At 42.7% G+C, this 14,825-nt stretch overlaps 1 protein-coding gene across 1 annotated transcript in view; it reads right to left on the reverse strand.

The window, feature by feature from the left end:
- Nucleotides 1-14,825, reverse strand: part of LOC128694073 (hillarin-like) — a 306,029-nt gene that overhangs the window by 48,152 nt on the left and 243,052 nt on the right. Inside the window, exon 10 of the mRNA XM_070093483.1 lies at nt 3,317-3,437. Coding sequence (XP_069949584.1) covers nt 3,317-3,437 — 121 coding nt within the window. The remainder of the gene's footprint in view (nt 1-3,316; nt 3,438-14,825) is intronic.

Raw genomic sequence — 14,825 nt, forward strand, 5'->3', positions numbered from 1 at the left:
AGTAGTACTACCACGACTACTTCTTGCAGTAGTACTACCACGACTACTTCTTGCAGTAGTACTACCACGACTACTTCTTGCAGTAGTACTACCACGACTACTTCTTGCAGTAGTAGTACTTCTTGCAGTAGTACTACACGACTACTTCTTGCAGTAGTACTACCACGACTACTTCTTGCAGTAGTACTACCACGACTACTTCTTGCAGTAGTACTACCACGACTACTTCTTGCAGTAGTACTACCACGACTACTTCTTGCAGTAGTACTACCACGACTACTTCTTGCAGTAGTACTACCACGACTACTTCTTGCAGTAGTACTACCACGACTACTTCTTGCAGTAGTACTACCACGACTACTTCTTGCAGTAGTACTACCACGACTACTTCTTGCAGTAGTACTACCACGACTACTTCTTGCAGTAGTACTACCTACTTCTTGACTACCACGACTACTTCTTGCACTACTACTCTTGCAGTAGTACTACCACGACTACTTCTTGCAGTAGTACTACCACGACTACTTCTTGCAGTAGTACTACCACGACTACTTCTTGCAGTAGTACTACGACGACTACTTCTTGCAGTAGTACTACCACGACTACTTCTTGCAGTAGTACTACGACGACTACTTCTTGCAGTAGTACTACCACGACTACTTCTTGCAGTAGTACTACCACGACTACTTCTTGCAGTAGTACTACCACGACTACTTCTTGCAGTAGTACTACCACGACTACTTCTTGCAGTAGTACTACCACGACTACTTCTTGCAGTAGTACTACCACGACTACTTCTTGCAGTAGTACTACCACGACTACTTCTTGCAGTAGTACTACCACGACTACTTCTTGCAGTAGTACTACCACGACTACTTCTTGCAGTAGTACTACCACGACTACTTCTTGCAGTAGTACTACCACGACTACTTCTTGCAGTAGTACTACCACGACTACTTCTTGCAGTAGTACTACCGCGACTACTTCTTGCAGTAGTACTACCACGACTACTTCTTGCAGTAGTACTACCACGACTACTTCTTGCAGTAGTACTACCGCGACTACTTCTTGCAGTAGTACTACCACGACTACTTCTTGCAGTAGTACTACCACGACTACTTCTTGCAGTAGTACTACCACGACTACTTCTTGCAGTAGTACTACCACGACTACTTCTTGCAGTAGTACTACCACGACTACTTCTTGCAGTAGTACTACCACGACTACTTCTTGCAGTAGTACTACCACGACTACTTCTTGCAGTAGTACTACCACGACTACTTCTTGCAGTAGTACTACGACGACTACTTCTTGCAGTAGTACTACCACGACTACTTCTTGCAGTAGTACTACGACGACTACTTCTTGCAGTAGTACTACCACGACTACTTCTTGCAGTAGTACTACCACGACTACTTCTTGCAGTAGTACTACCACGACTACTTCTTGCAGTAGTACTACCACGACTACTTCTTGCAGTAGTACTACCACGACTACTTCTTGCAGTAGTACTACCACGACTACTTCTTGCAGTAGTACTACCACGACTACTTCTTGCAGTAGTACTACGACGACTACTTCTTGCAGTAGTACTACCACGACTACTTCTTGCAGTAGTACTACCACGACTACTTCTTGCAGTAGTACTACCACGACTACTTCTTGCAGTAGTACTACCACGACTACTTCTTGCAGTAGTACTACCACGACTACTTCTTGCAGTAGTACTACCACGACTACTTCTTGCAGTAGTACTACCACGACTACTTCTTGCAGTAGTACTACCACGACTACTTCTTGCAGTAGTACTACCACGACTACTTCTTGCAGTAGTACTACCACGACTACTTCTTGCAGTAGTACTACCACGACTACTTCTTGCAGTAGTACTACCACGACTACTTCTTGCAGTAGTACTACCACGACTACTTCTTGCAGTAGTACTACCACGACTACTTCTTGCAGTAGTACTACCACGACTACTTCTTGCAGTAGTACTACCACGACTACTTCTTGCAGTAGTACTACCACGACTACTTCTTGCAGTAGTACTACCACGACTACTTCTTGCAGTAGTACTACCACGACTACTTCTTGCAGTAGTACTACCACGACTACTTCTTGCAGTAGTACTACCACGACTACTTCTTGCAGTAGTACTACCACGACTACTTCTTGCAGTAGTACTACCACGACTACTTCTTGCAGTAGTACTACCACGACTACTTCTTGCAGTAGTACTACCACGACTACTTCTTGCAGTAGTACTACCACGACTACTTCTTGCAGTAGTACTACCACGACTACTTCTTGCAGTAGTACTACCACGACTACTTCTTGCAGTAGTACTACCACGACTACTTCTTGCAGTAGTACTACCACGACTACTTCTTGCAGTAGTACTACCACGACTACTTCTTGCAGTAGTACTACCACGACTACTTCTTGCAGTAGTACTACCACTAATACGTCTACAGATGCTACAACTATAACAAAATCAACATTCACTTCTACTACCACAATATTGTTAGGTAAGACACATATGCAACAGTTAGGTATCTTTATTTCGAAACGTTTCGCCTACACAGTAGGCTTCTTCAGTCGAGTACAGACAAGTTGATAGAAGCAGAAGATACTTGAAGACGATGTAATCAGTCCATCACCCTTAAAGTTTTGAGGTGGTCAGTCCCTCAGTCTGGAGAAGAGCATTGTTCCGTTGTCTGAAACAATATGAAGTTGAAGTGACAGGATGGAGCCTTTTATAGTGCCAGGAGGTGAGACGTAGGTTGCTATGGGAGGGCAGGTCCCTCTCAAACCCAGCCGTTCTCACTAGTAGAGGTTGTCGAAGTTGATGGTCTGTACCAAGATACCCTTGTGTTGCAGTGTCTGACAGAATGAACATTAAAATGGTATAAAATACCGACAGATTGTTAGGTTCTATCAACTTTTCTGTACTCGACTGAAGAAGCCTACTGTGTAGACGAAACGTTTCGAAATAAAGATACCTAACTGTTGCATATGTGTCTTACCTAACAATCTGTCGGTATTTTATACCATTTTAATACCACAATATTATTTTCTCTCCGTCTACCTCAACTGCTACAACTACAAGGATAGCTACTCCTACTGCTGTTATTAATAACAAAAATAATAATAATAATAATAATAATAATTATTATGATTATTATTATTATTATTATTATTATTATTATTATTATTATTATTATTATTATTATTATTACCTACCCATTGACAAAGGTGGTACGTCAAAGAGTGTGAAGGGTTTTTGATCTAAGGTTACAGGTGTGCCACCTACCTGTCGTAGTTCTGCTCGATGTTGCTGTAGGGGAAGTGAGTGTAGATGAGGTGGTTAGGGTCGGTGAGGAAGTAGTGCTCCTGTAGACTCCGAACGTATCTCCCTTGAGTGTCCACGTAGCCTACGACGGAAGACACGGTCAAGGTAGTCACTGCCCGCTTGCTACGAGGATGTAACTCTCGTAGTAGTCAGTCTCACTCTTGTAGCAGTCAACCTCATTCTCGTAGCGGTCAACCTCATTCTCGTAGCAGTCAACCTCATTCTCGTAGCAGTCAACCTCATTCTCGTAGCAGTCAACCTCATTCTCGTAGCGGTCAACCTGATTCTCGTAGCAGTCAACCTCACTCTCGTAACAGTCAACCTCATTCTCGTAGCGGTCAACCTCATTCTCGTAGCAGTCAATCTCACTCTCGTAGCAGTCAACCTCATTCTCGTAGCAGTCAACCTCATTCTCGTAGCAGTCAACCTCATTCTCGTAGCAGTCAGTCTCACTCTCGTAGCAGTCAACCTCATTCTCGTAGCAGTCAACCTCATTCTCGTAGCAGTCAACCTCATTCTCGTAGCAGTCAGTATCACTCTCGTAGCAGTCAACCTCATTCTCGTAGCAGTCAGTCTCACTCTCGTAGCAGTCAACCTCATTCTCGTAGCAGTCAACCTCATTCTTGTAGCAGTCAACCTCATTCTCGTAGCAGTCAACCTCATTCTCGTAGCAGTCAACCTCATTCTCGTAGCAGTCAACCTCATTCTCGTAGTAGTCAATCTCACTCTCGTAGCAGTCAACCTCATTCTCGTAGCAGTCAACCTCATTCTCGTAGTAGTCAATCTCACTCTCGTAGCAGTCAACCTCATTCTCGTAGCAGTCAACCTCATTCTCGTAGCAGTCAGTCTCACTCTCGTAGCAGTCAACCTCATTCTCGTAGCAGTCAACCTCATTCTTGTAGCAGTCAACCTCATTCTCGTAGCAGTCAACCTCATTCTCGTAGCAGTCAACCTCATTCTCGTAGCAGTCAACCTCATTCTTGTAGCAGTCAACCTCATTCTTGTAGCAGTCAACCTCATTCTCGTGGTAGTCAATCTCACTCTCGTAGCAGTCAACCTCATTCTCGTAGCAGTCAACCTCATTCTTGTAGCAGTCAACCTCATTCTTGTAGCAGTCAACCTCATTCTCGTAGTAGTCAATCTCACTCTCGTAGCAGTCAACCTCATTCTCGTAGCAGTCAACCTCATTCTTGTAGCAGTCAACCTCATTCTCGTAGCAGTCAACCTCATTCTCGTAGCAGTCAACCTCATTCTCGTAGCAGTCAACCTCATTCTCGTAGCAGTCAGTCTCACTCTCGTAGCAGTCAACCTCATTCTTGTAGCAGTCAACCTCATTCTCGTAGCAGTCAACCTCATTCTCGTAGCAGTCAACCTCATTCTTGTAGCAGTCAACCTCATTCTCGTAGCAGTCAACCTCATTCTCGTAGCAGTCAACCTCATTCTTGTAGCAGTCAACCTCATTCTCGTAGCAGTCAACCTCATTCTCGTAGCAGTCAACCTCATTCTCGTAGCAGTCAACCTCATTCTTGTAGCAGTCAACCTCATTCTCGTAGCAGTCAACCTCATTCTCGTAGCAGTCAATCTCATTCTTGTAGCAGTCAACCTCATTCTCGTAGCAGTCAACCTCATTCTCGTAGCAGTCAACCTCATTCTCGTAGCAGTCAACCTCATTCTCGTAGCAGTCAACCTCATTCTCGTAGCAGTCAACCTCATTCTCGTAGCAGTCAACCTCATTCTCGTAGCAGTCAGTCTCACTCTCGTAGCAGTCAACCTCATTCTCGTAGCAGTCAACCTCATTCTCGTAGCAGTCAACCTCATTCTTGTAGCAGTCAACCTCATTCTCGTAGCAGTCAACCTCATTCTCGTAGCAGTCAACCTCATTCTTGTAGCAGTCAACCTCATTCTCGTAGCAGTCAACCTCATTCTCGTAGCAGTCAACCTCATTCTCGTAGCAGTCAACCTCATTCTCGTAGCAGTCAGTCTCACTCTCGTAGCAGTCAACCTCATTCTCGTAGCAGTCAACCTCATTCTCGTAGCAGTCAACCTCATTCTTGTAGCAGTCAACCTCATTCTCGTAGCAGTCAACCTCATTCTCGTAGCAGTCAACCTCATTCTCGTAGCAGTCAACCTCATTCTTGTAGCAGTCAACCTCATTCTCGTAGCAGTCAACCTCATTCTCGTAGCAGTCAACCTCATTCTCGTAGCAGTCAACCTCATTCTCGTAGCAGTCAGTCTCACTCTCGTAGCAGTCAACCTCATTCTCGTAGCAGTCAACCTCATTCTCGTAGCAGTCAACCTCATTCTTGTAGCAGTCAACCTCATTCTCGTAGCAGTCAACCTCATTCTCGTAGCAGTCAACCTCATTCTCGTAGCAGTCAACCTCATTCTCGTAGCAGTCAACCTCATTCTTGTAGCAGTGTCATGAATGTGTCATCTAGTGTGTCATCTAGTGTGTCATCTAGTGTGTCATCTAGTGTGTCATCTAGTGTGTCATCTAGTGTGTCATCTAGTGAGTTTTCTAGTATGTCATCTAGTGTGTCATCTAGTGTGTCATCTAGTGTGTCATCTAGTGTGTCATCTAGTGTGTCTTCTAGTGTGTCATCTAGTGTGTCATCTAGTGTGTCATCTAGTGTGTCATCTAGTGAGTTTTCTAGTATGTCATCTAGTGTGTCATCTAGTGTGTCATCTAGTGTGTCATCTAGTGAGTTTTCTAGTATGTCATCTAGTGTGTCATCTAGTGTGTCATCTAGTGTGTCATCTAGTGTGTCATCTAGTGTGTCATCTAGTGTGTCATCTAGTGTGTCTTCTAGTGTGTCATCTAGTGTGTCATCTAGTGTGTCATCTAGTGTGTCATCTAGCGTGTCATCTAGTGTGTCATCTAGTGTGTCATCTAGTGTGTCATCTAGTGTGTCATCTAGTGTGTCATCTAGTGTGTCTTCTAGTGTGTCATCTAGTGTGTCATCTAGTGTGTCATCTAGTGTGTCATATATTGTGTCATCTAGTGTGTCTTCTAGTGTGTCATCTAGTGTGTCATCTAGTGTGTCATCTAGTGTGTCATCTAGTGTGTCATCTAGTGTGTCTTCTAGTGTGTCATCTAGTGTGTCATCTAGTGTGTCATCTAGTGTGTCATCTAGTGTGTCATCTAGCGTGTCATCTAGTGTGTCATCTAGTGTGTCATCTAGTGTGTCATCTAGTGTGTCATCTAGTGTGTCATCTAGTGTGTCTTCTAGTGTGTCATCTAGTGTGTCATCTAGTGTGTCATCTAGTGTGTCATCTAGTGTGTCATCTAGTGTGTCTTCTAGTGTGTCATCTAGTGTGTTATCTAGTGTGTCATCTAGTGTGTCATCTAGTGTGTCATCTAGTGTGTCTTCTAGTGTGTCATCTAGTGTGTCATCTAGTGTGTCATCTAGTGTGTCATCTAGTGTGTCATCTAGTGTGTCATCTAGTGTGTCATCTAGTGTGTCATCTAGTGAGTTTTCTAGTATGTCATCTAGTGTGTCATCTAGTGTGTCATCTAGTGTGTCATCTAGTGTGTCATCTAGTGTGTCATCTAGTGTGTCATCTAGTGTGTCATCTAGTGTGTCATCTAGTGAGTTTTCTAGTATGTCATCTAGTGTGTCATCTAGTGTGTCATCTAGTGTGTCAACTAGTGAGTTTTCTAGTATGTCATCTAGTGTGTCATCTAGTGTGTCATCTAGCGTGTCATCTAGTGTGTCATCTAGCGTGTCATCTAGCGTGTCATCTAGCGTGTCATCTAGTGTGTCATCTAGCGTGTCATCTAGCGTGTCATCTAGCGTGTCATCTAGCGTGTCATCTAGCGTGTCATCTAGCGTGTCATCTAGCGTGTCATCTAGTGTGTCATCTAGCGTGTCATCTAGCGTGTCATCTAGCGTGTCATCTAGCGTGTCATCTAGCGTGTCATCTAGCGTGTCATCTAGTGTGTCATCTAGCGTGTCATCTAGCGTGTCATCTAGCGTGTCATCTAGTGTGTCATCTAACGTGTCATCTAGCGTGTCATCTAGCGTGTCATCTAGTGTGTCATTTAATGTGTCATCTAGTGTGTCATCTAGCGTGTCATCTAGCGTGTCATCTAGTGTGTCATCTAGCGTGTCATCTAGCGTGTCATCTAGCGTGTCATCTAGCGTGTCATCTAGCGTGTCATCTAGCGTGTCATCTAGCGTGTCATCTAGCGTGTCATCTAGTGTGTCATCTAGCGTGTCATCTAGCATGTCATCTAGCGTGTCATCTAGCGTGTCATCTAGCGTGTCATCTAGCGTGTCATCTAGTGTGTCATCTAGCGTGTCATCTAGCGTGTCATCTAGCGTGTCATCTAGTGTGTCATCTAGCGTGTCATCTAGCGTGTCATCTAGCGTGTCATCTAGTGTGTCATTTAATGTGTCATCTAGTGTGTCATCTAGCGTGTCATCTAGCGTGTCATCTAGTGTGTCATCTAGCGTGTCATCTAGCGTGTCATCTAGCGTGTCATCTAGTGTGTCATCTAGCGTGTCATCTAGCGTGTCATCTAGCGTGTCATCTAGTGTGTCATTTAATGTGTCATCTAGTGTGTCATCTAGCGTGTCATCTAGCGTGTCATCTAGCGTGTCATCTAGCGTGTCATCTAGCGTGTCATCTAGCGTGTCATCTAGCGTGTCATCTAGCGTGTCATCTAGCGTGTCATCTAGCGTGTCATCTAGCGTGTCATCTAGCGTGTCATCTAGCGTGTCATCTAGCGTGTCATCTAGCGTGTCATCTAGCGTGTCATCTAGCGTGTCATCTAGCGTGTCATCCTTCTCAAGGACAGTACCAGCTTCAACATTTTACTGTTAATAAAGTGAATCATTCTCTTGCTATCAGTCCAAATCAACATATTTAATTAATCAAGGTGGAAAATTTGGACCAATAATAATATTAATCGTGGTATCTGACAGACAAATCTGGGCGGAGGATACATTCATCAGGTTTTTTTTTCCTTTTTTTAACTAGTCTAGTACATTAAACTTTTCTAGTCGCAAGATTTATTAGTTATTAAATACTGAAGTCTTTCAGAAACTGGTAGACCTAAGTTTATTTTAGGTAATTTAGTGAGAATTAAAATTCTAAACCGTCTCAATTCACAAAATTAGTAGATATGGACACATCTGCATGGTGGAAGTGAGGTGTAAATTAGCCAGATCAATAAAGATAGCTACAAAAAAGGTGTGTTGATGATATCAAAGGTTGCTAATTAATGTTACTATGATAATGTTGGTAAAATTACCAACAGTGTGTTGGGTAAAAGGACACAAGTGCAACTAATGCGGCAATTTACTGTGGCAATATTTCGCTCTCCAGGAGCTTTGTCCAACCATTACAAACAATACATAGACACAGACGGTCTATGTAGTAGTAATACTTGTGGTGGAAATAGTAGTAGTAGTTGTTATAGTAGTAGCAGTAGTAGTAGTAGTAGTAGTAGTAGTTGTAATAGTAGTAGCAATAGTAGTAGTAGTAGTAGTTGTTGTTGTAATAGTAGTAGCAATAGTAGTAGTAGTAGTAGTTGTAGTAGTAGTAGCAGTAGCAGCTGTGTTATGGTGGTGTTTATTGCTTTGAGAAGAATTTTTGCTAATACTTCAGAAATGATGAAATTGCCTATATTCTGTTTAATTTTTCTAGAAATAGTGATTAATGATGATTCAAGGCATTTACGTCTACGGAAATTGGGTACGTTAATCACTAGGCTGGCGTTTCATTTGGTGGTTGGCGGAATTCCGGTTTTCTACTCAGGTTATGATTCCTACACTGAGACGTGTTTCGAGGTTTCTTGCTGTATCACCAACGTATATTCTGTCACAACCTCCGCAGGGGACAGTGCAAACCCCTGCGTTAATTGCTTCAATGATCTTCAATATCGTCTTAGTCAGATCTTTTATGGAAGTACTGCGATGTTTGACTAGTGTTAGCTTGTGCGAGTACTCTAGAGATGTTCAGTGCAACCTGGCTGTTGGGAAGGATTATAACTTTTTTATGAGGGGTATTAGTGCCTGCAGAATCTGAAGGGCTTTTTTCTTGCAGTTTTTGATGAAAGAGGAGAAGAAATGTAGCTCAGTTATGGTTTGGAGTATGTAATTACACTCCTCGCCAAGAAACTCTGGACTGCAAATTCGGTATGCTCTTGGGAAAAGTCCAGTGATGAGGCCTCTTTTGGTTCTAGTAATTTTGACGTAACTTCCCTCTTCACTAAAGTACCCATCACACAAGCCATTGACGTTCTACGACGTAAAGTCAATCAGGACCTTAATCTTCCTCTACCTCCCGGAGATTTCGATGACCTGATTGGACTCTGCATTAATTTCAGCTGCTTTCTTTCAATAACAGGCTCTACAAATAAACCTATGTTATGGGAATGGGGTCCCCTATCAGTGCCGTCTTAGCTAACTTGTACATGGAACACCTGGAAGCTGAACACTTCGCCAACATCATCCCCCACCATTGTCACTTGGTTACGTTATGTGGACGACGTCCTTACAACAACTCCAAAACGTTTTGATGTGCGGAATCTTCAGGGCAGGCTCAACGCAACTGAACCGGCTGTCAAGTTTACACTTGAAGAAGAGTCCAGTGACAAATTATCATTTCTAGACGTCCTCATTCACAAAGTAGATAACAAGGATTCAAGTTTACAAACAAAAACGATCTAAAACTATCTAAAACGATTTAACGATACTAAAACCAAAAGAAGCTTCATTACTGGACTCTTCCTAAGAGCATACCGAATTTGCAGTCCAGAGTTTCTTGACGACGAGTGTATATACATACACCAGACTTTCACTGATCTGCATTTCCCTTCCATTTTTCATCAAAGACTGCAAGAAAAGAGACCAACAGCCAGGTTGCAATGAATGTCTCTAAAGTACAGTGGCCCGTGGCCTGATGGCATAAGTTCTCGCTTCACCGGGTTCGATTCCCGGGGAGGGTAGAAACATTGTCAGTACGCTGAGGTCAGTGGTCACCTGCGGTCATACCTGCCTAAGCTCTTGGGAGTTAGCGTGGGCTGTTACCAAGCAAGATGGCTTGTTGTAGTGTTGTAGAATCTCAGGTTCAAGTGTTGAAGAAGGAGATTCTACTTCTTCAGGAGGAAAATAGGAAGCTGAAGCTTCGCATAGATGAGTGTGGGGGCGAGTGTGAGAAGGATTTAGCTGGTAAGGAAGGAATGGTCACCAGCAGTGACAGTGGCGGCCGCTTTAAGTGGCAAGTGGTTCACAGTTCAGGAAGAAGGAAGATGAGGAGAGTTAATAGAGAAGATGTGAAGGTAGGAAATCGATTCTCTGTTCTCCAAGACGAGTGTACTTCAGTGGTTAGTGAGGTTGAAGGTACCACTGATTTCCCTGCTAATCAAGGTAAGAATATTTTAATAGTAGGAGATTCTCAGATAAGATACATGGACCGTGCATTTTGTAACAGAGACAGAAAGGTCAGACAGAGAGTGTCTTCCTGGAGCTGGTGTTGGTGACATAGTCAGCAGGTTGGATAATGTTATGGCAGGTAATGGGAACAAGCCCATTATCTGTCTTAGTGCTGGATGTAATGACATTGGGAAGGGCTGGAGAGAGGAGCTGCTGGATAAGTACAGGTCAGCCATAGTAGTTAGGTCTAAGAGAGGGATCCCAGTCATATGTAGCATCTTGCCTAGAAAGGGAGTAGGCAATGAATGGATGTCTAGGGCAATTGGTATAAATTGCTGGCTAGACAGGTACTGCAAGGAACTTGCAATCCCATTCATTGATAACTGGGACCTATTCTTTGGTAAACGTGATATGTATGCAAGGGATGAGGTTCATCTCTCTGGGGATGGAGTGGTTGCATTAGCCAATTCAATTGAGAGGGTAATTGATGACTTGTCTAGGAATTTAAACTGATAGATTATAGAGGTATGGGTGTTTGTGGGAAACAATCAGGCTGCAGCATTAGGGTTAAAAACAGCAGTTATTACCGGGATACCTCAGGGATATGTTTAAAAGACAATATTCAAAATAAAGTTGCTAGTAATGGCAAATCAATTGATCAACAAACAAAGAGATAGCAGAGGGCAACGAGTGACTAGCTCCCTTAAGGTTTACTATACAAATAGTAGGAGTCTAAGAAATAAGACAGATGAGCTATGATTACTTGCAAGTGTAGGTAATATAGATATTATTGGTATAACAGAGACCTGGTTCAACCTGAAAGATAGAGAAATGCCTTCTGTATGCAACATACAGGGTTATAAACTATTCCACACTGATAGGGTCAACAGGAAGGGTGGTGGAGTGGCGATGTATGTCAGAGAAAATTTAAATTGTTGTTTTAGACATGATATAAGATTAGAAACATCGAACACAGAATCTGTTTGGCTACAGTTTCTCGAGGGACGTGACAAATTAATTCTGGGTGTGATTTATAGGCCCCCAAACCTTGATAGGGAGTGCAGTAAGCTGTTATGGGACGAAATTCATAAGGCATCTAGATATGAAAATGTTGTGATAATGGGAGATTTTAACTTTAGACAAACTGACTGGAACAATGACAGGAAATCTTGAGTCTAGTGATTTTCTTGATACGGTTCAGGATTGCTTTTTAGAACAGGTTGTTACAGAACCAACTAGAGGAAACAGTCTGCTTGACTTGGTTCTTGCCAACAAAGAGTGGCCCGGTGGCCTGGTGGCTAAAGCTCCCGCTTCACACACGGAGGGCCCGGGTTCGATTCCCGGCGGGTGGAAACATTTCGACACGTTTCCTTACACCTGTTGTCCTGTTCACCTAGCAGCAAATAGGTACCTGGGTGTTAGTCGACTGGTGTGGGTCGCATCCTGGGGGACAAGATTAAGGACCCCAATGGAAATAAGTTAGACAGTCCTCGATGACGCACTGACTTTCTTGGGTTATCCTGGGTGGCTAACCCTCCGGGGTTAAAAATCCCAACGAAATCTTATCTTATCTTATCTTATCTTACTAATTAATAATCTTGAGATTAATGATGAGCTTGGGAAAAGTGATCACAAATCACTTAGTTTCAATATATCATGGAATTACCCAGATAACTGCAATCAAATCTCTGTTCCAGATTTTCGCGCTTGGCCGACTTCATGGGACTGAAAAATTACCTGGGTGGGCTAAATTGGGATGTCCTGACTCTGGGTCAGGTAGGTGATCTTGGTTGCCAATATGACGTTTTTCAGAGCATAGTTCTAGCTGCCCAGACAACTTTTGTTCCGAGTAGTGAAATTAGATCTAACAAAAATGATCCCAAATGGATGAACAATAAATTGAAACATCTCACTGGTCAAAAGAGAGGCATATATAGGCGTATCAAAAGAGGGGATGGGCAGTTAAGAAATCAATACATTCAATTAAAGAGAGAAATAAAGAAAGGAATAAGAAAAGCAAAAAGGGATTATGAGGCTAAGGTCGCAAGGGATTCAAAGACTAACCCAAAAGGGTTCTTTCAGGTATACAGAAGTAAGATTAGGGACAAGATTGGCCCACTTAAGAGTAACTCTGGTCAGATCACTGACAGTGATAAGGATATGTGTGAAATTCTCAATACCTTCCTACTCTCAGTTTTCACCCAGGAAAATACTAGTGATATTCCTGAAATAATAGATTATGTAGAACAGGATAATAAACTATATACGATTGTGGTAACTAGTGACATGGTCCTCAGACAAATAGAGAAACTAAAACCTAACAAATCCCCAGGTCCTGTTGAACTGTTTGCAAGGGTGTTAAAGGAATGTAAATAGGAACTTAGCATACCTTTGGCTAATCTTTTTAATATATCACTACAAACTGGCATAGTGGCTGATAAGTGGAAAATGGCAAATGTAATACCTATTTACAAGGCAGGTGACAGGTCCTTGGCTTCGAACTATAGACCAATAAGCCTTAGCTCCATAGTGGGAAAATTTATGGAATCAATAATTGCCGAAGCAATTCGTAGCCATCTTGATAGGCATAGACTGATTAATGAATCTCAACACGGTTTTACAAAGGGGCGTTCCTGTCTTACGAATTTACTAACTTTTTTCACTAAGATGTTTGAGGAGGTAGATCATGGTAATGAATATGATATTGTGTATATGGACTTCAGTAAGGCTTTCAATCGAGTTCCACATCAGAGGCTATTGAGGAAACTTAAGGCACACGGAATAAGAGGAGAAATTTTTTCCTGGGTAGAGGCATGGCTGACAAATAGGCAGCAGAGAGTTTGCATAAATGGGGAGAAATCAGAATGGGGGGGGGGGCACGTCACAAGCGGTGTTTCTTATGGGTCAGTGTTGGGCCCGTTGTTGTTCACAATCTACATAACCGACATAGATGAGGGAATAAATAGCGACATAAGCAAATTTGCTGATGACACCAAAATAGGCCGTCCAATTCATTCTAATGAGGACACTAGAGCACTCCAGGATGATTTGAATAGACTGATGCAATGGTCGGAGAAGTGGCAGATGCAGTTTAATATTGACAAATGCAAAGTTCTAAATGTTGGACAGTTAAATAACCATGCGACATATAAACTAAATAATGTTGATCTTAATACTACGGATTGCAAAAAGGATTTAGGAGTTCTGGTTAGCAGTAATCTAAAACCAAGACATAAGAACATAAGAACATAAGAACGAAGGAACACTGCAGAAGGCCTACTGGCCCATGCGAGGCAGGTCCAAGTCTCCTACCGGCTTAAGCCAATGCACCCAACCTAGTCAGGTCAGGTCACATTGACTTAAGGGAGGAACACGGCAACCGACCTGGTAGCACAAGCTATCAGGTCTAACTCACACCCACCCACATCCACTCATGTATTTATCCAACCTATTTTTAAAGCTACACAACGTTCTGGCCTCTATAACGGTACTTGGGAGTTTGTTCCACTCATCCACAACTCTATTACCAAACCAGTACTTTCCTATATCCTTCCTGAATCTGAATTTTTCCAACTTAAAACCATTGCTGCGAGTCCTGTCTAGGCTAGATATTTTCAGCACACTATTTACATCCCCTTTATTTATTCCTGTCTTCCATTTATACACCTCAATCATATCCCCCCTAATTCTACGTCTTTCTAGAGAGTGAAGATTCAGGGCCCTTAGTCTATCCTCATAGGGAAGGTTTCTGATACATGGGATCAACTTTGTCATCCTCCTTTGTACATTTTCCAGAGAATTTATATCCATTCTGTAATACGGTGACCAAAACTGTGCAGCATAATCTAAATGAGGCCTAACCAAGGATGTATAGATGGAAATAAATGGTATAAAATACCGACACAATGGCAATATAAACACAAATGCAGTATAATGTGATCCTTTATTGACTACGTTTCGCCCACACAGTGGGCTTTTTCAAGTCACATCAAGGGACCTCCAAACACGTATTTCAGAACACCAATACGCAAGCAGGCCTGGTGGCTAAAGCTCCCGCTTCACACACGGAGGGCCCGGGTTCGATTCCC

This window comes from Cherax quadricarinatus, chromosome 43, assembly GCF_038502225.1.
Source record: "Cherax quadricarinatus isolate ZL_2023a chromosome 43, ASM3850222v1, whole genome shotgun sequence".
Classification (NCBI taxonomy): domain Eukaryota; kingdom Metazoa; phylum Arthropoda; class Malacostraca; order Decapoda; family Parastacidae; genus Cherax; species Cherax quadricarinatus.